The sequence below is a fragment of the Limanda limanda genome, chromosome 17 (genome assembly GCF_963576545.1).
Source record: "Limanda limanda chromosome 17, fLimLim1.1, whole genome shotgun sequence".
In the NCBI taxonomy this organism is placed as follows: domain Eukaryota; kingdom Metazoa; phylum Chordata; class Actinopteri; order Pleuronectiformes; family Pleuronectidae; genus Limanda; species Limanda limanda.
In genome coordinates this window covers 16178336-16204364 of record NC_083652.1, presented here as the reverse complement: position 1 = coordinate 16204364, position 26029 = coordinate 16178336, and the positions used below count along the sequence as shown (strand labels likewise).

Sequence of the window (26029 nt, the reverse complement as noted above, 5' to 3'; positions counted from 1 at the left end):
CAGAGAGTTGGATGAGAAGATCAATACAATCTCCTTTGCAGTTACTATGACAACCAGCTTGCTCCTCATCCTTACGTCTTATATCTTAATCAAACTGTTGTTGTATCTTTACCAGGGTGAGAAGCTCCATCAGGATGTGGTTATTATTCAACCGCTGTAATCATCATGCTTATTATTATTCTTATCTTTCTCTGCTGAGTCCCCATTTTACCCCCATTTAACTCTGATGTCCGTCAAAGTCCAATTAGGTTAATGGTCCCGCGGAGACAGAGCAGGCAGCGCAGAGTGTGACAGTGAACTGTGATAATGACGACAGGGCTGGAAGCAGCAGAAAGGTCGAGGTCATTATAAGAGACAGCTGCTGGAGACAGAGCAACACGTCGGAGGAGAGAAGAGGAGAGAAGAAGAAGAGGAGAACACATGACACAAAACACATCCACACAGGCTGAGGACAAACACTGGGCTCTGATCAAATATGGACAATTACACAGAAAGTGTCAGTAAATTAAGGGTCAAAATGGATTGTAATGTTTATCAGACTACTTTCCAGCTGGCTGATATTTTCACAGAATTGCAGAGGATTCTTTTACAAAACCAATAAATCAAATTTTTTACATAAGGAAAGAAGACACAACTTTATTGAATCAGCCGGTTTGCTGGTTTAAATTTGAAATAGTAAAATACCCGAATAAAAAGGAGCAGGATCATGTTGTTGTGATGACTGATTTATTACAGAATACAAATCGCTCACACAAGCTGCAAAATAACTCTTCATATAATTCAATCATTCCAATTTCCAAATTATACATTTTCTCAAAATTGGTCCAATGCACAAAATCTAGTGAGGCGCAGACGTAGAAATCTGTAATGGAAAAGTTACACAATTCTTCTTTTTAAGACATTGATAGGAAAAAATCTCTCAGAGAGCAATAAAAATCTTCCATGCGCTAAAAATGTGTGTGTCACAGTGACGACAAAGTGAGGACGGTATAAGTTACTCATTATAGACGGTAGTTCACATTTAATCAGAAGATGAAATATCAGGAATTCAGACAATGTGGGGATGAGAGGTGGATTTAATGGCATTGGAGCAACACAGGATTCAACTGAAACCACTTTCATTTCATAGAGTGAAAAATATACATGATATATGATATATACACAATAGAATAACCTACTTTAAAATGTAGTTCTTTCCAGTTTAAAGCCATCGGTAAAAAATTTAAAATGATTCTGAAAATACCTGTCATGTTAGAGATTTAAAAAAAAAGAAAAGGTAATTAGCGTAAATAAAAAAAGGACTCAAAAAGTCAAATCTCAGTTTTCACATCACATGTTTGATCCCTAAACCAACAGTTGGGAGAATAAGAGATGTATGATTGTCTGGTTTTATCGAATGTGTCTGATCCTTCAATGTTTTCAAATGTTAATGTCAGAGGAGCCAGTCATTAAACGTAGCACGACGATTGTTTCCACAGGCATCAGATCAGGGGTCAGAGGTCAGAGGTCAGGGTCCACACACACACACACACACACACACACACACACACACACACACACACACACACACACACACACACACAGAAAGAGATAGAGATAGAGGAAACATATTCACAGGGCATAAATAGCGACATGCACCCACACATACACACTCTCACCGTGGTCCAGTTCTCTTTCATTGGCATATGCATCTTTCATTGTTAGTAGCAAACGATAATATCTGGGTTATAATAACATGGAGAGTAATAAGAAGAATACTATATTTTACAAAATGGCTTTGAATTGTATCTGCTGCCAATAGTTAAACTGCTCCTTTAATTTCTTTAAAATAAAAATAAAAATGTAAGAATCGCTATGATAAAAAATGTCAGTGTGTGTGTGTGTGTGTGTGTTTGTGTGTGTGTCAGGTGGCGTCAGGTGCCCTATAGGTTGCTGAAGAGTTCATTTTTCTTGGTCCAGTCCATAGGGGGCGCTTTCTTGTTGGCTCGTTTCTGGTGGGCGAGTTCTTTGACCTGCTGCAGACTCAGGTTGAGAGCAGGGATGGCACCGGGCATCAAACCCTGGAGGACGACACACACAACACAACGTTCAATGTGTGTTTTAAAATTGCATATGATCATTGTGCTGTAGTGTGTTTTTCATGGGATGTACCTCAGGTGGGGTGTTTGCGGGCAGGGTTGTGAGGGAGGTGTTGGAGGAGGCGCTGGACGGAGAAGGACTGATGGACACCTTGGAGTCCCTCTCTGCCCCGTTGGACCGGCTGCCGTTCACCTGGGGACACATACGCTCGTCAGCATCACTTTATCACATGTCGGGACATTTACCACCAGTAAAAATGAGAAACAATTGTAGGGCTGTAAAATATGGACAGAAAAAGAGATATAAATCAATATATACATTATTTATATTGTTCCATCGCCCTAAAACAAAGGCTGAGGTTTATTAGGGGGGAAAGGATAATCCTTCATTCCTGACTTGGTGCAGTAACAGACTTCACCACAGAGAGGCAGTGTTAGATTTGATTTGACTTTTTCTAGTGAGAAGTTTCTCAACAGGAACTTTCTCCTAGAAGTTTAAAGAAAAGTAAACAACAATCTGTTTATTGAAGTCTATATAAAACTTAAAGTGGGTAAACATTGCAATAAGTGCCTGTGAAGCAGGAGCATGAGGATCTCAGTGAATCTGTGGGAATCTAGTTGTCACATATTTCTTTAGAGGGTTGTTGAATCAGTTAAAAGACTCGTTGGGGAACTTCCTGCTTCTGTTTGTGTTGAATTACTCATCAAACCGTTCAACGGATTTCTGTTCTCGGTCTTCTGATGAGAACCTCCAGAAAAAACACATCTCTCCCCTCACCTCACAGACGACCACAGCCCGACCTCTCACATCCCTCCTCCCTCTCAGCTCCTTAACCTTCTAACCAGCGTCTTGTTACGCTACAATACGCAGAACATGAAACTTCACTGGTGCACAAACTGCCCCCTGAGTAATGGTGAGCTGGGGTCACTTTGCATATCTGGAGAAGGAGTTTCGTTTAGATTGTGTCCTGGCGTCTTGATACAAGTCTGGAATTATCTGATCTTATTAAGACTGATTTACATAAAAGTCCAGAGAACAAGACACTCAGGTAACACGAGAGACCCCTAGAAAGCATTCCTGTCATGCCCCCAGTGACAACTAAGGAGAACACACACACACGCACAATCTGTTTTTCTTGGAATCCACAAACGTTCGGGTTGTAAAACAGATTTGATCTCTTTCAGGGGTAAAGTTTGATGAGAAGATGGATAATAATCGTGTAGAGACACTAAACATACACCTGCACCAGGAGGTCACCTGATAGGTCACGTGACTACCCCCCATAAAAATATGAAAAATTGTTTCTTTCTTTTTAGTTTTATATATATATATTTATATATATGTATCTCTTCGTTTGTAAGAAGGATCAGTTTCCAAAACGTTACCTAGGAGGTGATTAAACATTTTAAACATTTTGCAGGACTCGTTTGTGAAAATGTCTTTGCTTCTGGTTTTCTTGGCCTTTGTCCATAAAGTGATTATCAAGTATATATTCTTTCTGGCGTGTTGATACTTTTCACACAATTCCTATGTTGGTACGTTAAATATGAAGGTGATTCCAGCAGCCGCTTAGCTTAGCATTTTTGCTCTGGAGCGTAGGTGGCGTTTCCATTCTCCATGTATCGTTTATTCTTAAGTTCGATCATGGCTTGATGAGCAACTTTATTGATTGAATAATAAGGGTTTTGTGTATATACTCTCCGTCCTTGGTCCCTTTAAATAAGTCAGAGTTAACGGCGGTGCAGCTGGGTGGGGTTTTCTGCACCGCGCCGCACAATGAACACCAGAGCGTTCAGACAATCACAGGAAAGTGTTCTTACTACACGTCTGCATGATTAATAACTCACTCCACCAGCCACACCAAGAGAAAAATGCAGCGTGTTACTTTCAGACACAGTTCGACCTTGGCCTGCTGGGCCAGCGGCTGTGACTCTGCACGAGGAGCGACTCAAAGCAGGAGGCTGAACTATTATTGTGCTCGGCTCTGCCAGGAAGGAGAGGCTCCTTCGGTGAAGAGGGAAGTGGTCGCTGTGGGAGACCGACAGCTCCCAGCACACTTCAAACTTCTAAATCCCACTCGTGGCTTTGCCCTAAAGCCGCTTTCCAAATCAAACCATGGCACTGTGTCTGCGGTGAGTTTGCTTACCTTCTCCTCCATTCCTCCATTAGTGACAGGCTCTGGCAGCGGACCTGCAGGCATGAAAACAACACAACAATCAGTCTCGGGAAAATAAAACTCTTTCTGTCTCTCCGTCTGTCGGCATCAGCGTCTCTCTGCTCCTCCCTGAGTCACGACACCTGCGGTCCTGCACCATCGGAGCACAGAGCTCCTAGATCAACAGTCTTCCCTGCAGCTCACCTTTCATTCCACAGACACCTGCTCTATTACATAGCGCAGGTACGAGCACGTCATCTATTATTCACACGTGGATCATCCTCCATGAGATGCTGCTCCTGACTCTACCTCCCCCTCCTCCACCTTCTCCCATGAAGCTTGAGGCCTTCAGCCGATCACATATCTGCAGTTTGACCTCGGTTATGACCCAAACTCTGGTCACAGGGGTCGGGCACATCTCTTACCTTCCATTCCTGTGTGTGATCCTCCAAAGAAAAGTGTTTATAAATGATAATGAGCTATAATGGCAGATGGCAGCTGCTCCTTCCGAGTTAATCGGAGAATCAACTCCTCCTCTGGTCTTTGCAGTGTGTGTGTGTGTGTGTGTGTGTGTGTGTGTGTGTGTGTGTGTGTGTGTGTGTGTGTGTATGTGAGTGAGTGTGAGTGTGTGTGTGACACTGACTCTGAGAGGAGCCTCTCCAGGTTCTAACACGGCTCCAGCTCCAGCCTGAGAGGCCACTTGGAGTGAGCGCCTTGGAAACCAAACAAAGGCCGCGTGCATGTGTGTGTGTTTGTGTGTGTGTGTGTGTGTGTGTGTGTGTGTGTGTGTGTGTGTGTGTGTGTGTGTGTGTGCAAGTCGGAGAGTCAGTGTAGGCAGGTGCCCTCTGAGTGGGCAGCATGTGAAGTGCAGGCAGTTACCTGGGCAACACGTCACTGGAATCTCTCTGGTCACTAACACATCTAACAACGGAGGTGGAAAATAGAAGTGCAGTTTCTCCAGTAGTGAACCTGAAGGCCCCATATCTGCCACTTTTCAGTTCTGACATCCAAAAGAAGCTAAATCTGTGGTTTCAAATGTAGTTTCACATCTCAACAGCCAATCAAAGGAGAGGCTCAGAAATAAGATCATCGTGACCATGAGCAGTGAAGCTGGACCCTTGTGCTGGACTGGTAAACTGGCAAAGTGTGCCAAATGTGCTTTGACAAGGCAGCAGCTATGAAGAAGCTTATCCTTTTTTTTTTCCAGAGCTTCAACTCCAGGCGGTGGATATTGTTCCTGGACTGTGACAAAGCAGGTTTCCACACAAACACGGCTATTAAAACAAGCTGCTTTTCAGTCAAAGTGGAACTAATAAAACCACAGGACTGATCAAATCGGGACATTTTACAGCAGCAAGAAAAACATAATCCAACAATGAGAAGAAGAAAGGAAAAGAAAAACAGAAATGAATAGAAATAAAGAAAAGGAGGAGTCTTGTTTTTAGCCACAGTTACTGAATACGTGCTGTGTACATTTCTCTGTGGACTGAGAGATTTGATACTTTCTCTCTAGCACCTATAAGATCTTTAATTTAAAGACATGGAACTAGACTTTCTATACGAAATGAGAGCTTTAAGTAGAATTTAAGATTCTTTACTAGAGTACGCCTTCGTACCCAGCCCATGTTTTTATTTCTCCGTGCACGGTGGCACTCGAGACATTTGGCCCGAGCACAGGTGCACAGACCACCTGCCTGAGGATCAGCTGCCGGGCGGCGAAGGGTCAAACCCAATCACACACTGTGCTCGAGCTCCCCCTGGGGGGTTTGGTGGATATGCCAGGACCTTTGTTATGCCAGACGGCCCTTGAGCAAAGCACTGAACACCGACCCCGTTAATGGGATTCCCATGAGATCATTGTGGAGAGAAGAAAACAGACAGATTACACGTTGAGTTGTGTATCTGTTTGTCCTCTTGCTGTAGATTCGCTGGGACTTTCAGCTCCAACTTTTGACCATCAGAGGAATTTTAGACCCTAGAGTACTACTTGTTATCACATGATGGAAAAGTTATACTTAGTGTGGCCACAGGATGCTCGGTCCAGAACACTTCCTTTAAAATGACCTTCTAAGAAATAGTTTTATCAAACTATTCAATCATCGAATTGTCGTTATTTTAAGCTCCAATGTTTGATATTAAAACTTCTGTGAGAGAGATTAAACTTTCAAACGTTACAAACAACTCTCGCTCAGTGGGATCTGGGTCTGATCTGTCTGATCCCGTCTATTTGTGTCTGAAAGATTAACTTTCTCTACAGGACGTCAACGTGGGGGGGTGGGGGGGCAGGAAGTGGCTCAGTCTGTCTGTGGTTCTTGGCGGAGAAAGAAAGCAGGATAAAGACAGACAAAGAGAAAGACTAGAAGAAATAAAGGAGGAGAGAAAAGCAGAGGCATCAAACGGAGAGGCTTTTGAAACAGTCACTCCAGTTTGAGAGTAGCTTCCTCACCGGTCAGGTGGTCCACGGTGGGGGATACTCTGCACCTCTTGAAAAAGGCGTCTGTGTCGGCGTCCACCAGCAGCAGCCGGGTCTCATTCCCGCCGGCTTTAATGGCGGCCACCACTTGTGAGTGCGTCTTCCCCTCCACCAACATGCCGTTCACCTGAGGAGGAGGAGGAGAGGAAATGGTGGAATTAGGGTTTTTACAAATATTTTGGCAAAACTGGAAATCCTTTGAAAGGGTCACTGTTGTTTTTTAGTCTTTGTTCCCACAGAGGAGGGAACAAACTGTTCCATCACCGTCAGGAGTTCTTTCTCAACATTATCACTTTGTCTGCCAGAAGCTCCAGGGCAGGAAATCCTGTGTGTCCACAGACAAATACACGTACGCATGTACTCATACACACACGCTGACTTTCAAACAGTAACTTGCAAAACAAACTTTTAGGGCCCAGTGGTTGACTTTTATTTTACGCTTCAGGTTTAGATCTCTCCTGGTATTTCACGAACAGTGTAACAGCTACTTTCAGGTGAACAGCTACATGTCGGCTCCATCCCAGGATAAAATCGCCATGGGAAAGCATGTCAAAAATGTCTCGAAGGGTGTGTGTATGTGTATGTGTGTGCGTGTGCGTGTGCTTGTGCGTGTGCGTGTGCGTGTGCGTGTGTGTGTGTGTGTGTGTGTGTGTGTTTAGGTCATAGGGCGGACCGGCACATCTAAGCCAGCCTCACAGAGGAAGCTGGACAATAGCCGCTTGGCCAGTAACAGTGGTAACAATGGTCGACCGCTCCCCACAAAGCTCTGCTCCCCAGTGGGTGGTGCGGCCGTCTGGGGCCCTTTGGGGGACTGAACCCCCCCCCCCCCCACAAGACTCTGACACAGGCCTGAAACTTCTTTTTAATCCCTCGGTCCTCATCCCCCTCTCGGACTCTTCTCACGTGCTGGTGGGGGGGGTGAAATGTCCTTCAGGTAGGAAGCAGTTTCATCATGTGTTTAAAATAAAACTCGGAATGAGTCAGAGATGCTCATGAGTCGCTTCTGCTTCTGCCGACTCGATAGCAGTGGGAGTGATTGGTTGTATGTTTAGTAACCAGTGAATCTGTGGAGAGTGAAAGCACAGTCACGTGATCTGTGTGGGACCTGGAGGGACCGGAAAAGATCCAATCCCTCACACTTACACTCATAATGTTCTGGAATTAATGGAGAAGAACTTCTTATGTTATACATTTTTTAAACTTTTATCAAACTTGGAAAATATTTGCTGGACATGTTAAATAATTTATTGTGAGCAGCCACATTACCTCCAGGTTTAAAATGAGAAAACGTCCCTATTTCACATCACAGTGGTGGAATGTAACATAGTACATTTACTTATTTACTGGATGTAAGTACTTTTTTTTGTGTATCTGTACTTTACTTAAGTAGATTTACTTTTTCCACATGTATCAGCAGCTGTGTTTTCACAATGCATTATACTACATTTTCACATTGTTTATATATATTTTCAAATAACGAGAGGGGAATTGGTCCACTGATCCAATCAGAGCGGGCAGGCAACATTTGACTCCGCCTCCTGCAGCGGCAGCATCACTAGTGACGAAGAAAATCCACGAGACTCAATAATAACGATGTAGTTGAGTCCATTTAAAGGCAAGTACTTTCTTACTTTTACTCAATTAGAAAAGCTAATGTGGTATTTTTACTCGAGTACATTTTTGTGTATATTTATTCGTCTGCTGTTTAAACCAGTCAACACTGTACAGGTGTGGGCCGATCAGACCCAAGACCAGTTAGGAATCAAATTGTTCCAGTGTGAGGCCGCATGCAGTGACAGCTACAACCAAGACCCCTGGTCGGGTTTAAGACGCCACACACAGCGGCTGTTACTTCACATCACATTCCTCTGAGCACACTTGACCCAAACACTTGCTGAGTACAGTGTGATCACCAGACATCTGATCATTTGTATTTATTATTATATAACAATATCATGATATCTAGGTACAGATTAGGATGAAACTGATGTAAATACCAGACCCTGCCTGCAGTCACAAGTTTAAAATAAACATTAAAATCAAAGTATGTGTGACTATTTTAGTAATTATTTGAAAATCCATTCTCTTGTTTCTCTCTGAGACGGTAAACAGATTTTCTCTTGACTTCACAGAACGGCTGAGGCCTGATTACACGTCACTCCATTCTTCTCTAAATTTATCCCAACGAAGAAATACCACGGCTGTCTAGAGAGGAAGCATGGCAGACTAATCAGGATATAAGATTTGCATGGATATTTTAAAATAATAATAACTTAGTCAATATCGAGTTACTTTTTATAGAGACTAATTTGTCTTACTTCCTTAAAACTGCCCAGGACTTAAATTAGAGCCTGAACGATTTCTTAGTTGGTCAATAAAACCACATATTTGTTTTTGCATTTCCTGATAGTGAAAAGTTTCATTTTACAGAATAAACAATGCAGCCAATACTTAATGTATGTTTATACAAAAATTTACATTATTTTCTTAATTCAGGTTGTTGGTTGTATTAGTTTTGTCTTTTTATTTAATTATTTATTTATAATTTATGCTTAAACTATAAAATATTAAGGCTCAGTTCCCTTTCTTTGGTTGTAAAGGTTTGATAACGACGTCTTAGGAACCTTTGCCTAATTTTAGCATATATTGAACAAAAAATTTGAATCTTTTTACGCCCTTATGTCGGTTTCAATATCTGTATCTAAATCTATATCGCTTGGGCTAATTTAAATATATGCTTTTTATATCCGAGCAGGATATGGAGCTCTGTGTAAAGTCCTCTAGACTAGAAAATCCTCCCCAGAACCAATTATATGTCTCTCTTCCTACTGACTCAAAGCCCGGCCTGGTCTCTCAGTGCTGCAGCGTTGACCTCATTAAAGTACCTGTACTATTCTGTCCTTTGCCAGCACGCCTGCCCTCTCTGCTGGAGAGTCCTCATCCACGGCTCGGATGTACTGGCCCGGCCGCGCCCGCTCGCTGTGCAGGTTGAAGCCATATCCGTTAGACGCTCGCTGGATCACACACAGCCGCGGCCGCAGGTCGGTGCACACCTCCTGAAAGACGCCACACAAGAGAGAGCAGGTATGTTAATGTGATGTTTGGGACATTTGACAAAGTCGCTAGCGTTAAAATAGAAAAATTCCCTCCACCATGTGAGTCTGCGCAGGGAGAACGAGAGGCACGAAGATCACGGAGAGCTCCAGTGAATCGTTAACCATGAAGATGAGGCCGAGGTTGAACATGCAGGTGGCTGCTGCATGCTGATGTGTGGTGCTGTGTGTTTTTAACCAATCGTGAGTGAACTGAAGCTGCTGCTGGACTCCTCGTGACTCCGGCCGCTGCTCGCCAGGAAGGAAGAGGGTCTTGGAAGCATGTGATTGGAGGAGTGCTGGTAAAAGGTTTGTGGAGAATTTGCAGAGGAAGGGCCCGGTTCCGGTGTGGTCTGTAGCCGTGTTCACTCCAGGCTCCAGAGAGAACAATGGGAGCTGGGCGTTGACCTCTGACCACCTCCCCTGGCCCTGTCCAGTCCCAATCGGGGATGGCAGGAAGAGTTAGAGCCGTATTGTCATCCAGGAAAAAACTCCAGCTCGATCCCAGAACCTCCCTTCCGCTGCGTGGATGAAGCAGCAGCTTTATTTAGCAGACGGAGCCTCGGTGGCTTTGTCATCACAGAGGTCGAACCATGCATCGACATACAGGCGAGAACAGAAGACTTCGCTGGTCAGGATGATCTTTGTCAGTGTGACCGACCTGACGCTCCCTCCTCATCAGAGTGGCGGCCGGACCACCGCCCTCTGTCCACTGAACACGTCCAAAGACAATGAACTTCGATAAATAAGCATGAATGAGTCACATGAAAAACTTTGGCAGGAGACTGATTGATTGCATCCACTTCGGGACATAAATAAACTCTGGACGTTATAATAACCGGGTCCGTCTGACTCCACATTTTCTCTCATTTACAACCTGACACCAGCAGTGACTGATGGTCACTCCACCTTATTATGCAAGTCAATTATTCTGAGCCAACACCTCACCCACCCGCTGCCAAGTCCACCAAGAACTAACTTCTATCAGTGAAGCACCTGGAAATGTGACCACCAGGTGGCGATTGAGACAGTTCAGCTGTGTGACTCAACTTGAAGATTGATTGGGTCAAAACCAGGAACTGCTTTTCATTGAGGTAATGGCGGCAGCAAGCGAGGGTGAAAACTTTTAGATGTAAGTCACAACTTACAGGGACCGTGTAGAAAACGTTTTAAATCAACACAAGAACTTTTTCCTTCGTAGCTCTGTTGCTAGGCGATGGCTTTAAGGGGGTAACCCGGTAATGCGAAGGATGCTGCCCGTGAATTATGACACAGCTTTCGGCTTCACTTTTGGGGAGAAGTCATGTCTTCCATCTACGTGCTCAACACAATTAGAACTGCAAGGTGGTTTTCTTGTGGATTTTGTCGCTCTGGCTGCTGTTGGGCGTCCCTGAGCTGGGAGAGAGGGCGAGAGAGGCTCTGGCAGCGACAACAGAGGAGGGTCTGTGTCTGGAGAGGACAGGAGGGCTGAAGAATCTCTGTGGAATCTGCTGAACACACACAAGCCATGAGGAGAACCACTACTTCTCAAATGCTTGTGTGTGTGTGCAAGTGTGTGCATGTGTGTGCATGTGTGTGCATGTGTCCCTGCTGTGCGCCACTCGTATTTCTTGCCAAGAGCATCGACAAACGTGTGAATAACTTCTGCCAGTAACGCTACAGCTGCAGACTCACTAGTCACATTAAAACCCGAGAACATTCGGTTGGGACGCTCTGTGAATTACAGACTGAATTTACGACTCCTCCACGTAAACTCAGCTGAGGTTACGTGCCTTAAACAAAATGATAAACTCAAATCCGTGTTCTCTCATTATCACACAGAGAAAATAAGTACATAGACCAAGGCAGGGCTTGGGCTTGGTCTGAGGTCAGCTTCAACATTGTTATACGTCTTCTCAGACCTTTTATTACCTCCGCCAATGAGGTTTCTGTTTTCATTTTCGTCTGCGTTTGTTTGTTTGTCTGTTAGTTCGCAGGAATACGCAAAACCTACCAGACGGGTTGACACGTAACTTAGTGGACGGATTCAATACGGGGAGAGAACCAAGCCCTGGATCCAGATCAGGGGAAAGATGCCGGAAATATTTGTCCTTTTAATATAGTGAAATATTTTGCGTGTCTCAACATTTTCACAGATTTCCCAGAGAAAAATTCATGGATATTGAATAATGTGACAAACCACATATTTCTCACTTTTTTTGAGTGTCAGTGGTCACACGTTTTTTTCTATTGTGTAAAAAGTTCCTCTCGACTCAGAACAACAGCGTTCAGAGATCAACACACTCGCTCGGTGACACAAACTTTCCCTGATATGAGGGAAGTGTTGAACAGGAAGTGTTGACATATCTTCCCTCGGTTTGCTTCCCTCTGCGCTCACTCAACCTCTTGACCCGAGAGGGAAATCAATACAAAGAGAAAAACGTGTCTAGGACACTTGTAGTACATGTACGTCCTCTGTCACCTGAAATCACTGTTTGATATCTAACCAACAAAAAACAGGTGATAACAAGTCGCACGACCACAAAGCAAATAACTTACTTACATAAACATGAACTATGAGACGACATTAGACTCAACCTACACCTGCAAGGGGAAAGAGGGAGGGAGCGAGTGAGGAGTGACGGGTGGAACATGGAGGTTGAAAACACAAATCACAAATGGGAAGGTTTTTACAAATTTTAACTTCAACTTGGCTTAAGTGTCTCTACGTGAATTACTTCAACAGAGATGAGGAAGAGGAAAGAATGATGTGCAAAAAGATGGATAGAACCGGGGACCACACAACATCACGGTTGAGTCTATAGAAAACGCACATGGGACTAAAATCTAATATGGCTTCAACTACTAATTATTATTGTTGTTATTAATAGTTTTATTGTTTATTATTCCAATCATCAGTATTACTATTAATGTATTTTTAAATGCCAGCTGATAGTGAAAAGTATTAATTAAAGGGATAGTTTGTAGAGACGTTTATTAAAAGTGAAGGCACCTCAGTATCTATTCTTCATTCTTTAATGCAACGTCATGGTTGTTTGACTGGCATGTACTGTGTGTGTGTGTGTTTGTGTGTGTGTAGCGTGATCTCATTGTTGATACTGGGTGAAAAGTCTGACTTTGATTCTCTGCCTTCAAACTCAGTTTTCCCTTGGTTTTCATTGTGCAATGTTGAGTTTTGCAGTTGAGTCAACAACTGCTTTGTATCCACTTGTGTTAATGTTCAACCAACAGCAGCCTCCATTACTGACACACTATTAACACAACCTGGGATGACACAACGTTAAATGACACTGGAGAAGACCAATAAAGTGAAAACAGTCGAAAGTAAAGCTGCATCATGTTTATTCCCACGGAGACAAAAGTCTATTGAACCAACTTCCCTCTCAAGTCTCTGCTGTTAAACAGTTTATTAAGATTCACCATCGTTCAGGCAGAGAATGTAACAGAGTGGTTTCTTCCTCCTCTGCACAGATTCTGGGGACTAAAAATAAGCAGTTGCTTTGAATACTAATCATTCCAGAACAACACCAGGGTCCATTTTAATATTCTCAAAACACACTTCTCACTTCTCACTCACAAAACTCCCTGCACCTGCTGCTTTCATTTTCTCTTCAGTGTTTTGAAAGACGCAAACATTCGCTGGTTCCCAATCCAGAGGCTGGTGAAGACATGTTATAAACATACTTCTGGTTTTTCCTCTGGTATCAACAATAACCAATAAGAGATAAGATCCAGAGGCAGAATTCAACTAACAGGCTCAATAACCAAACTGCAGCTCCTAAAATCACATGTCAATACTGGAATACAATCATAAATATTTAAAACACAAAAACAGGTTTCTCAGCAAAGTTCTTACATATTTTTAAATGTAATCCTGAATCCAAAAGTCCTTTTTTAACTGCTTTTTTAAAATGCAGATATTAATACAAAGCAAATCTTATAGGTCATGTCCGGGATGAAAATGCTAACTACTGCTTATATCCATTAATTAATACTCTGCCAAGAAGGTTATCTTTTTACCCCTGTCCCTTTATGTGTTGAGCTGCCAGCATAGTGCAGATTAAATGTTAGTTATAATGTTTTCCATGAACGTCTCTACAAGAACTCATTGTAATTCAACCAATAGCTGGGATATTTCCGTCTGAGTCAAACTGGTTTGTTGACAGACAGACTGGTATAACCATGCAGTGCCGCGCCGCTAGCGACTGAGGTTTATTAAATATCAGCATTAAGGTCAACGTTTCCCCCGACAGAGCGCAGGCAGACAGGTTCATCATTTCTGCCTCGGAGCCAAAGCGACAGGTGAGCGTTCGAAGCACCACATTGATGGATGTGCATCATCTGAGGCTCTTCTGGGAGAATGAAAGCAACAGTTTTATCTCCCATAATAACCATCCATCCTGTTTACCAGTCTCTCGCTGAGCCACTGGAGATTTGGGCTCTCCTGCTGATTCAGTCAGGCTGGAGCTGAGGGCCTCTGCATGGAAACGTGTGTGTGTGTGTGTGTGTGTGTGTGTGTGTGTGTGTGTGTGTGTGTGTGTGTGTGTGTGTGTGTGTGTGTGTGTGTGTGTGTGTGTGTGTGTGTATGTGTGTGTGATGCCAGAGGCTGCAGCTCTGCCACTCAGGCTGCCAGTTTCTTCATATTTTCCCCCGATGCTTGGCCAGACAGCTGATGTGTAACTACAGGCCTCAATAGAGAAGCACACATGTGGGACATCTATTACCGAACGCTTGTGTCATTCCTGCCCGGCTCCTGGTCTCTGACTCAACAAGTTTTTGGTGTCCCAAGCTGAAAATGTCCTTTATTCATTATGTAAAAAAAAAAACACCTCGCTGACATTTTTTTTGTAGCTGTTCCTCCTCGATGCAAACATCTGCGTTTGACCGGTGATAACGTCCGGTAAACTCCGGGGTGTTGCCAATCATCACCTGAGACCTGTCACGCTCAGCTGCTCTCTCTCTCTCTCTCTCTCTCTCTCTCTCTCTCTCTCTCTCTCTCTCTCTCTCTCTCTCTCTCTCTCTCTCTCTCTCTCTCTCTCTCTCTCTCTCTCTCTCTCTCTCTCTCTCTCTCTCTCTCTCTCTCTCTCTCTCTCTCTCTCTCTCTCTCCTCCTGCTGCTAACTCCATCCACCCCCCCCGCCCCCCATCGTTCTAATAAGCGAGGGCAGCTCTCCCATGAGTTCGGCCTCTTTGATCAGCGTGAGGAACAACCAGCAGAGTGACATGCTGCCAGGCACCGGGGGTCACTCAGTGACATGACACAGCCGCTGGCCTCCCGCTCCTTGTGATTGTCATGTGTAGCTTTTGATGGAGATTAACGGCCTCAGGGACGGACTTAATATATGTTTGATGTAAACCCGGTTTCCTTTCTAACCACAGGTTTCGGGCCCTTGAAGGCACGGAGCGCACCACTCTCTCGGGGGGGGTGTTGGGTTTCAAGCTGGACCATGGAACCAGCTGTGAGGCAGGCAGGGGAGGGAACAAAGCACGGCACTGTCCCACACCCCTTCCATTTGAGGATGGGACAAACTAGTTCTACAAAAGACACCAAAGAAAGGTTCTGCCGAGGGTTCCCATTACAATGGACGGGGGGGGTAAGGGGGTGGCCTGAAATTATAAAAGTAATGTCAGTCATCACAGCAGGAGCAGAGATAAGAACAAATGTGTGGTCTTGATTACTGAGGAGGTCTGGCCTTCCCTGGGAGATCTTTGAAAACGAGCCTGCAGGTTGCGTCTTTGCTTTTAAAATCATGATTTCATTCAATCCGCTGACGGGTGATTGTCGATCTGATCTCTAACTAATGAGTCAACAGGTTTTATCTCCTCCACCAGTCTTCCTGTCCCTGACCCTCCACCCTGTGCAGGTCTGAGGCTATCGACCTCGAACACGAGTCCCTCCACCCACCGTGTGTGTGTAAGAAAATACACTGAGAGGAAAAGGGGAAGGCAACAACGAGAACATGGAAGTAGAGATCATTGAACACTGAGGGTTGAGTTTCACTAGGCAGAATCATTTTTTGTACATGTTTACACTGTATATGAGCAAACACCTCCAGAGGAAGGGGACCAGGGGGAATCAATCAAGTCAGAGAAGAAATCAGAGAAGTCAAACCTCCACTGGTTCCTTTGAGCAGAAAGGTGCAAACAAGTGCTAAGAACCAGAATTCATGACCACAGGTGAGTTCTGAAATGCAGAGTGACTGGAACTTGAATGCTTTGCTCTCCAGCTCAGCCACAATCTTCTTATAAGTTTAGGTCCTGAACCAAGGAATTGGGAAACTAAAGGAAAGGATCTACCCTCTTAATCTAATCAGCTCCAAACTATAATGGGTTCACATCCCATCCTTCCACCAAGTTTCAAGAAAATAGGCTTAGTAGTTTTTGCATAATCCTGCTAACAGGCAGACAAACAAAAACTTTAACACTGACTTTAACAGTGTTAATACTGGTTTCACTTTTTCTATAGATTTCCTGAGGATGGAACCATTTCAGGAAACACACTCACCAACAATGTACGTCTTCTGCTCTGTCTTGGTCGTACCCTAAGAATGTCATCCACAGGGGGAGGGAGGTGAACAGCGGGAGGGGGGTGAGTCTATTTCAGGGTGAGCAGCGGCTCATTTCCCCCTCCACCCCCCCCCACCCGCCGTCTGGGCGCGGCCCTCCGGCTCATTGTCCGGCCAGGGTGGTGAACCTTCAGCAGAATGGAGAGGGAAACGCAATGTGGCATTGTGGAGCCTCCGTCCAGCCGTCCCATAGGACCCAATCATCAGCAGCCCCACCACCCACACACACACACACACACACACACACACACACACACACACACACACACACACACACACACACACACAGACACACACACACACAGACAGACACACACACAGGGTTCAGGTTCCACCTCTGACCTGGGCCACAGTGATGCTGTTGTTTGAACTGACGTCACTGAGGCGACTTTGTGAGAGAGTCAATGAGTAAAGTGCCACCAATGCCACCGTCAATTCCTTTTCTTCCACGCCGAATCAATAGAGGAACGTAATGTTCTCTTGAGATTTAACCGTCGTGCCTCCGGGCAGTTTCCCTCCTCTTGCCGGTTTACGGCTGACCTTTAAACGACGGCACATATGAACTTGGCGTTGCAGAAACGGTCCTGGAGGCCTCGGGAGTTTAAGACACTGACCATGTAATCACAGTGTCTAGAAGTCTGCCCATGGGCCTTCGCTGCCTGCCCCCCCACCTCTTCCGTCTTTCCTCATTTCCTGCCGTCGCTGCACCGTCCTCAAGAGTAATAAAAGGCAAATATGCCCCTAAAAACATTCTTATAAAACCGTGTGTCTTGAATCCATCCCACATTCTCACAACCTGTGTGTTTACACTGCAGAACAGGTAGGGAAACTGAACACACAGTGAAGAATTATGAGTTTGTTGTCAATGAAAGAATAAGGTTCCTCCCTAATGGCAGAATACGCAGTGTTGAGGTTTTTTTTTCTGTGTTGAGTTTTTTAGTAACTTTAGTTTTCTTTAGCTGAATTTAAACTGTTTTCCTCGAGCCCTTTGAAACTGTTTCCTTGTGCTCGCTGCTTTTCCAAACACTGAAACTAATATAACTGTGATACTAGTGTTATCTTGGGCGATGTTTTTCTGATAGTATTGTATCGCGAGTTTCCCTGTGATTCACACCCATAAGACACACAAAAACACAGAGACCCGGTGAAAGCTGCTGGAGGAGTTTGGCTGAAGAAGCAAAAATACCAACACAACAGAGAATCTGGCATCTGTCTGCAGTTTCTACAAAGTGATACTAATGTATGAAATTCAAATTGAGAACATTCTGGGGATTAAAGATAAAGTGTCTGTTTTGGACAGAACTAAATACCTGACAAACACACACACAGTTTGCTGAGTTTTGGGATAGATTGAATGTAAAAGGGGTGAAAGGATCAAATTCAACTTTAAATGGAAAAACTTGCAGAATCAATTTGAGTAATTTTTAAGGCAAAAATGCCAAGAAATTCAATTTCAATGTTCTAGAATGTGGGAATATTACATCGAAACATACAATCTGACAAATAAAACTGCTTCGCTGACTAATCTGCACTATTGTATAACTTCCTCTGTACAAACGATTGTACACATTTCCATCGTTACATCACCCAGTCCAACCACCCCGGCTCGTACGTGTGTGTGTTTTGTTTCGTAATCAAACATTCGGAAGAAAACAAGTTGCACTCGTACGTTCACAAACGTTGAAGCACAATGAAGCCCTCGACATCCACCTCCCTCCCCACCCTGTCTTGTCTAGTGGGCAATTTCCCTTGAAACACACAATCCAGTGTCAACAGAGAAGCAGAGAAGGGAAGGGTGACTCCCAAACTTTCTTTCATGAACACATACAAGCACATACGAGAACACAAACACACACACACATGCATGTGGAAAAAAGGCTAACACAGAACAAACACAAATAAAATGCATCAAATGCCAAAAGCAAATGGGGGAAAGGACAGGATGAACCATGGTGTGTATCTGATCCTGTCACACTGGCACACTGACACACACACTCCATTACCCAAACACAGCCGGAACAATACCTGGCTTTGTCAAGATGGCTTCAATGACAACCAGCCAACTGTCAGCTGGAGATCGTGTTTACTTTGGACCATGACTCACCGTCTGTTGCTGGAATGACGCACCATTACACTAATGTCACTTGTGTAGAGTTTATGCTGTGTATCGGGTTTTAATCTGGTGCAGCGACTCTTTGCTGAGGGAGTTTGTCGAGCCTTCACACTTAAGAGCTTTGGCTGCTGGACCTCTAACACCCGAGTGGTGGTGGGAGGAGGGGGATTGAGACAGGGAGGCAAGGGGGGGGGAGATCTTCCACCAACAACAATGACCGGAAATCAGCACAAATGTCCTGGGGTCTGTGCACAGGCCAAAGACTCCCACAGACACGGCAGCAGTCGGCCAGAAACACACCCCTGAGCATCCTGGCTGAAATAGCTGACGCAGGCGTGGTCATCTCTGCCGCTGATGCATGACAAATAATCACAGACGCTTGTTCTATTAACAGACAGAGTCTCATCCACAGGCCGCCCCCCCCGGAGCCACGACACCAGACATCAGCCAATGTGGGTTTGATAATGGAATCGATTATAAACTCAAGTCCACCCTGCAGAGCGAGAAGCGACAGAGCAGAGATAAAAAGGTCACATGGACGGGATGTTGACTCCATTCGTGCCTTAAATAACAGACAAGTATTCAAACCCTCGGCTGAATCATTCCTGCAGCCTTGTGCCCATTTGGGGAAAAAAGCTTTTTGACTGTGACTGTGAAACCACATGGTTAAGTTCAGGGTTTGCTTCAGGCGACACAAACAAAAACACACACACTGACTTGACTGAGCTATGGACAGCCTAAACAAACCAATTCATAAGACCGCTGTCAATCTGGACCATTCAGCGAACAAACACACAAACTCAGACTGAATCCTCGCACAACACAGCGCCGCAGGAAGGTGATTTGTTCGGAGATAACACTCCCAACCCACGCTCGCTGTGTGTAAAGCGTGTGTGTGTTGTGAACCAGTCCAAGCTTTGAGCTCTTTAATTACTCGGTTTTATGTGAGAGTGCAGATTAGAGGAGAGAAGCGAGAACCAACAGAGAGGACGGACTAAAAAAAAGTCTGATTTCAGGAATCTGTCTCGATGCTGTACAATCATATACAAACTTACAGAGAGTCGTTCACACACACACACACACACACACACACACACACACACACACTCTCTCAGAAAGACGTGCCTACGCATCACATCTCATCTCGCCACAGTCGATTTCATCTGACACAAGTGCTCCTCCTCTCCTGTAATTAGTGTTTAAAGACTGCGGCTTATGTAAGCAGCCTGCAGTCACAAGGAAGACTCCCGAAAGCGTCTCACCCTCACACTCTCCCAGTGAATCACTGCCAGCAAAACACCAACAAGCACAGTGGGATGCTGGAAAAACACAGTTCGGTGGATTTAGCTGCAAAAATGTGTATTTGTGTCTGAGATGCTCGTCCTTTTTATTAAAAATTGCTGTGTATTACTAAACAAACCTCATGTGAACATTTACCTAAAGGATTTTAGAGCATTTGGGCAAAAGCTGAGATGAATGACTTGCCAGTCATTTTCTTGTTTGGTTGATTCATTATTAGAGCTTAAAGAAATGTTGAATGAAAACATATAGATAGATGAATAAAAAACTTTATTTCAACCAAGAGAAAATAAATGAAATATAGATAAAATATATATATGATAACTCGATAATGAGTTAAATGATTAATTTACCCAAAACAACCCTAACCGTTCTCAGTATCAATCATATCCAACCAAAAACAAAATCAAAATGTGCAAAGACATTATGTAAATTAAATGTATCTCTGGAATATGAAAAATATGTATATGAAAACCAAGAAAAGCAGCAAATCCTCAGATCTGAGAAGCTGGAATCAGAAGAATCCACAATCAAAACAACCTCCAGTCAATCAATTCATCAAGTGATTGCCTCCTCACTTCAGACGTGCAGCAGTCCACCATTTTACTGCCTGGTAAACAAAACAACGACCTTTGGAACCGATCATGTGTTTTTGTGTGTTTTTGTGTGTTTGGTTCCACGCTGACGTCAGCAGCTCTTATTTTCTTCCCGGGGCCGAACTCTAGTTTTAACCTTCATCGCTGCTCATCCACGTTCACACCTCCTCTGCACTGTCTCACTTTCGCCTACCTCCATCCGTGCACTTGCATAACCTCCACATGGATGGCACACACAAACTTACACACACACACACACACGCACTCACACACATGCACACAACATCAGCGTATCCATGGCGACATTGAGCCCAGCTCCTTGGTTTTTTTCCGGAGAGGGGCGTCGCTCTCCGAACCCCCTTTTGTGTGGCTTCAAAGACGAGGCCAGAGAGGCAGTGTGCAGACGTCAGTGTGACTGCTAAACCAACGCAAGGCCATCCATGTCTGTGTGTGTGTGTGTGTGTGTGTGTGTGTGTGTGTGTGTGTGTGTGTGTGTGTGTGTGTGTGTGTGTGTGTGTGTGTGTGTGTGTGTGTGTGTGTGTGTGTGTGTGAGTGTGTCTGTGTGTGTGTGTCACTGGCCCAGGCCACAGGACTCGGGCACAGGAATGCCGGACAGGATGTAGGGAGAAAATTCCACAAAGACTGGAGTCAATGCAGAACACACCCTAAGTGCCTCTGAGTGGAACACAGAGACACAGCCGGCTGTAAAGCTCGTCCCTCGAGTCCAATTTACACTCTCACCCGCTCGACTGTGTCTTCTTCTGTCCCCAAGTAACTTCCCCTGGAGTCTGAAATCTTGATTTGTCTACACACTGAGCCTTTATATGATAAAGAAGAAATGAGAAAACGGGTGAAAATGCATTGGCTGTTGTTTGTCTCGACGTTTGTTTGTGTGAACCGTATCGCCACGGCTCCATTAATCCCTCTGTGGAGAGCGCCGAGGGTAAACACGGGAACAATCGCTGAACATTCTGAGGACAAACAACCCAACCCGGCAGCGCTCAAGTGCTTGTGGGGAAAAGGAAAGTCTTTTTCTTTTTAAAAACCATGGAACATAACTCCCATGAGGCCCTGCATGGCTGGGGATATGTGCACGCTGTCATTACATTATGAAAGAAGGAGGCAAGAAAGAGGCTCAACTTATGATTAAATGTCACACACTGTCCTCAGTAATGACAGGAGCCAGGACGTTTATGCTTTTCTCTGGGTTCATATGAGACTTTACATGTGTGATGGTCCTTCACATATTAATGATTAAATGGTCTGAGAGAGGAAGAAGAATATTCACGATGACGATCGAGTCGAACAAATCTAGAATTCATCTGTAAATCGTCTGAAAATCAGTTAAATGTTTTTTAAAGTCCAGGTTCTACAATGTGATCATGTTCTGTTGTTTCTAAGACTTGTATAATGTGAAAACTAATATCTCTGGGCTGTTGGGCTGGAAGACGACATTTGAAGGCATCACTTCACACACTGAGAATCTGTTAAGGACCAAAGTAGAACTCAGAAGATCACAAAATCTCCATCGAGGCCCAACAGTCACCTTCAAGTCAATCAAGCTGCACCACACTACACACACTCATAGATATCACTTCTCTAAATGGGCCGGACTTTTTTCCATATAGATCCATACATCATTCCCTGGGGGAGACTCGAAATCAAACTATTCTCAAAAACTTGGAAATATGTAAAATCAAGATGTTAAGATATATTCAAATAGTTTGAAAGCCAAAATGGCGGACAACATCCAGATTAATCAAACAGAGAACACCGTTTCAGTTTCTCCTGACCCACCATCACTTTACCTTCCATTTCAAAGTGTCGTGACCTCCATGACCTCTTGTCAGTTTCAGGAAATCACTAAAAACATGCACCGCTCAGCAGCAGCTACTTCCACCAGTATAACATCATGTAGCAAAACTTCTGTTGGGGTCATGGGGTCATTTCCCCCCCAACAAAACCTATAGCTACATGTTGGCATGAGCAAGACAGACTGACTGGCAGTGGACAGACTGGCAGCACCTGGATGTGATGGACGCTCTATTAACCAGCACAAAAAGGACAGAGTGACAGAGACAGATCCACAAAGGAAAAAGAAATGAGGAGAATGAACCTCAGCTGGCTCTTCTCCACCTCTTTGTCCGTGCTGCTCTTCCCATCTTACAGTAAAGTACCGGGGAGGGGGAGTCGGCCACGTAGAGAAACAGCCTCGGGGGTAAACATGCAGGATGCAGCAGTGAGGGGGCACAGATGTTCCGGACTAGAGAGACCCTCGTCCCCTCGAGTGCTTTCTAATGAACCTCGGTGGTGAGTTCACAGACACACAGCTTGGCAGCAGCGAGGAGCAGACACGGCAACAAGTGGCCTCTGCCGAGCGAGTCTGTGCCCATAATGTGTTACAGACAAGGATCAGAGGCTGGGAATCTCAGTTTTGTGGGATTCATTAAAGGAGGATTTTTAAAAAATGACACTAAAGTATTTCCTGTTGTTTTGATGTGGAGTGTTGGGCAATGCCAGATATTTAGCTCTGGTCTTTTCTCACCACGTGTTTTTTCTCTGCCATGTCACTGTTGCTGACTTTATCTTTAACCTCATGTCATCGCTGCAGCAACACAAGACACAGTGACTTCACATTTTGGACCGTTTGCCCTTTGAGGCCGAGAGCAGCAGCTGCACAGGAGGGAAAAACTGGAAGTCACTTGTTGCTTGATACTGTGGTGACGCAGAAGTTTGAGGTTCACAGAGAGGGAACTGAAACAAAGTCATCGGGCATCACCTTAGACTGAAACTTCTGGGCTGCTCACATTTTAGCCAACACCAGGTGTAGGGCTCACATCTCTCTATTTCTCTCCTCCCGTCGTTGGCTGCCAGTTAGATTAGGGATTGATTTTAAGAATCTTATAATAACTCTTAAAGCTCGGTCTGGATTTATATATCTCGGAGCTACTAACTCCCTGTGCTCCGAGCTGTAATCTAAGATTTATAAGAAGAACAATGTAATAGTTTATAGTCGGAATATACTTGCTGTCAATTTGTGCACCACCTCGAAAACTGACTTGAAGCGAACGCAAGATGCTAAACACATATAATAGATCGCGACAGTTGCAAGTTTTTTAACGGGATCAGAGGAAACATCATCAGTGGAATAATTGGAGGAGAGATGATTGTGACGTCACTTTTCCTGTCTCGATCTTAACATCTTAAAATCTTCTCCTGAAATCTCCTCAGACGTTGCCATCTGTGTCTACCAGAACTGGCAGAAAGTTCGGAGACTCTTAAGTGTGAGTGTGGTGTTCCCTCGACTGGAATCCTTCAGTAACATGAATAAAGTACCTGAGCAAGTAGACCTCAGGCCTAAGGGTGAGTCTGGCCATCAGGGCCCTTACACTGGAAATCCTCGGGGGCTGAGACATCACTTTACCAGTTTTTAAATCATCGCTTTAAACAAATTGTAGAGGAAAGCCATTGAATGCCTGATGTTCTTTTAAATATGTTATTATATAAGTTTGTATCTTGTTTCGAGAGCTGTTGAAATAAACATTTATGAATATTTTCTAAAACTCGTGGGGAGGAGTAGCCACTGTCCCTGAGCATCTTAAATGGATAAACTAGACCAACAGTAGAGTTTTGTTATGTTTTCATGAACCATGAGCAGAGGCAGGGTTTTGTTTCTGACCCTGGCCTCAGCCTGGCAGCAGCTTCAGCATCATGTGGGAGCAGCTTCCAGAGGAACCATGGCACAGAGCAGCTATTCTCTGCAGGGGAAACACCTCCAGAGTGTTGTAATGCGAGTGCTTGAAAGCTGTTATTGTGCAGAAGAGTGTAAGTGGAGGAGGAGGAGGAGGAAGAGGAGGAAGAGGAGGGAGTGAAGTGCACAGGAAACTTTATCTGAAACTTTGTCTCACCTTCTCAGAGCTGATGCTCAGCTTCTTCTCGACGTGCTCGTGGATTTCCCCGTTAGTCTTCGTGGATTCCCTGGGTGTCACCTCCTCTTCCTCCTCTTCCTCCTGCTGCTGCTGCTGCTCCTCCACCCTCACAACCACCTCCTCTTCCTCCTCTTCTTCCTCCGCCTGCTCCCGCTTCTCCTCACCAACCATCCCGTCCACCTCTTCCCTCACCTCCTCCACCACCTCCTCCTCCACCTCCTCCTCCTCCTCCTCTTCATCCAGCTGCACCGGGACCCCCTCGGTCACATACTCCTTCAGACACTTCATGCTGTGCCTCTTCAGCAGCTGCTCCGTGTCCGGGTCCACCACCACCAGCTCCAGGCGGCCCGGGGTGGCTCGGATCCGGGACACGACCTGCTGGTGGGACTCGGTCTCCACGTCCTCTCCGTTGACGAACACCAGGCGGTCCCCGGCGCGCAGCCCGGAGGTCTCCGCCGGGCTGTCGGTCTCCACCAGGCGGATGAACTGGCCGGTCTTACCCTTCTCCCCGTGGAGGTGGAACCCGTACCCGTTGTCCCCCTTCTCCAGGGCGCACAGCCGGGGGCGCAGAGCCTGGCTCCTGCTCTGGCGCATGGTCGGATTCTGACTGAGCCCTGGTGCTGCAGGAGCGAGAGGAGCAGAGGACCTGCCCAGGATGCTGCTCACTGAGGAGGAGAAGGAGGAGGAGGAGGAGAGGGGGGAGTGTGGGAATGAGTGGTACCCCTTGGACGAACGACCCAACCCACGCCCCCTGCTGGGAGATCAGTCCGTGGGAAGCTGCTGCGGTGCTGCTGGACTGGTTCCCACTCGGGTTCCTCTGCAGACCACCACAGACCACCAGGGTTCTGGATCCTCACACCTCGAGCCACAGACCACCAGGGTTCTGGATCCTCACACCTCGAGCCACAGACCACCAGGGTTCTGGATCCTCACACCTCGAGCCACAGACCACCAGGGTTCTGGATCCTCACACCGAGAAGTACAGATCGAACAGAGGAGGAACCAGGAGATCACTCATCTGAGCCCGGAGCTGCTGTCGGTGTTTAAAGTAGAGGAGCCACTCAGGAAGAGGGAGGTGCGTTCAGGGACCAGCCCTGCTCCTCCCGCTGCTCCTCCTGCTCCTCCTGCTGCTGCTGGATGAGCAAAGTAAAACAACTTAACAACAGGATGAAGATGATCAGAGGACGAGACAGTGTTGGAATGAAGACAAAATCAACTTTTAAAAATGTTGTAATAAACTTTTCTATGGTGGCCATGAAGTACAAATCACAACTCGAAAACACAACAACAAACTACAAACAACAGTAAACAACAGTAAATAACAAAACGCAACTAATCAAAAAAACACTCACAACTCAAAAAACACTATGACAAATGAAAACACATAATATGAAAAGTTTAAAAAAACACAATAGCAAACGAAAAAGATCACAACAAATAAGAAAACACAACAATAAGTATGAAAACACGATACACATTTTATTATCGTTTCCCTTCTGTTAACAAGACAGACATATCTGTCCAATCAGTGACGAGCCTTGTAGCAGAAACCATTTTCCTTAGAAATTAGTACCATTGTCATATTTTCTGAATTACCTTTGTGTTATATCTTTCATATAATTTCAGTTTTCTTTTTATCAGTATTTGCGTTTTCTTTACAGTTTTCTATAAGTTGTTTGTTCTATAAATTTTGCATTTCTTGTAAATACAGCATTTGAGCCAAGTATT

At 44.9% G+C, this 26029-nt stretch overlaps 1 protein-coding gene across 1 annotated transcript; it reads right to left on the bottom strand.

The window, feature by feature from the left end:
* Nucleotides 1-709: 709 nt before the first annotated feature.
* On the bottom strand, nt 710-25334 carry LOC133022556 (Na(+)/H(+) exchange regulatory cofactor NHE-RF1-like). Its single transcript, XM_061089378.1, has 6 exons — nt 24281-25334; nt 9593-9763; nt 6681-6834; nt 4226-4269; nt 2152-2271; nt 710-2060 (listed from the first exon to the last, which is right to left on the bottom strand). The coding sequence occupies exons 1-6, from the start codon at nt 24893-24895 to the stop codon at nt 1923-1925; spliced, it is 1242 nt and encodes a 413-aa protein (XP_060945361.1). The 5' UTR covers nt 24896-25334; the 3' UTR covers nt 710-1922.
* Nucleotides 25335-26029: the final 695 nt, after the last annotated feature.

Bases quoted from the DNA above. Each gene is read 5' to 3' on its own strand.
- LOC133022556 (XM_061089378.1), bottom strand. From the start codon at position 24,895: ATGCGCCAGAGCAGGAGCCAGGCTCTGCGCCCCCGGCTGTGCGCCCTG. The intron at 9,764-24,280 runs GTGAGACAAAGT...GGCGTCTTTCAG, and splicing joins TGAGCATCAGCTCTGAGAAG to GAGGTGTGCACCGACCTGCG. The intron at 2,061-2,151 runs GTACATCCCATG...GTCGTCCTCCAG, and splicing joins CCGCAAACACCCCACCTGAG to GGTTTGATGCCCGGTGCCAT.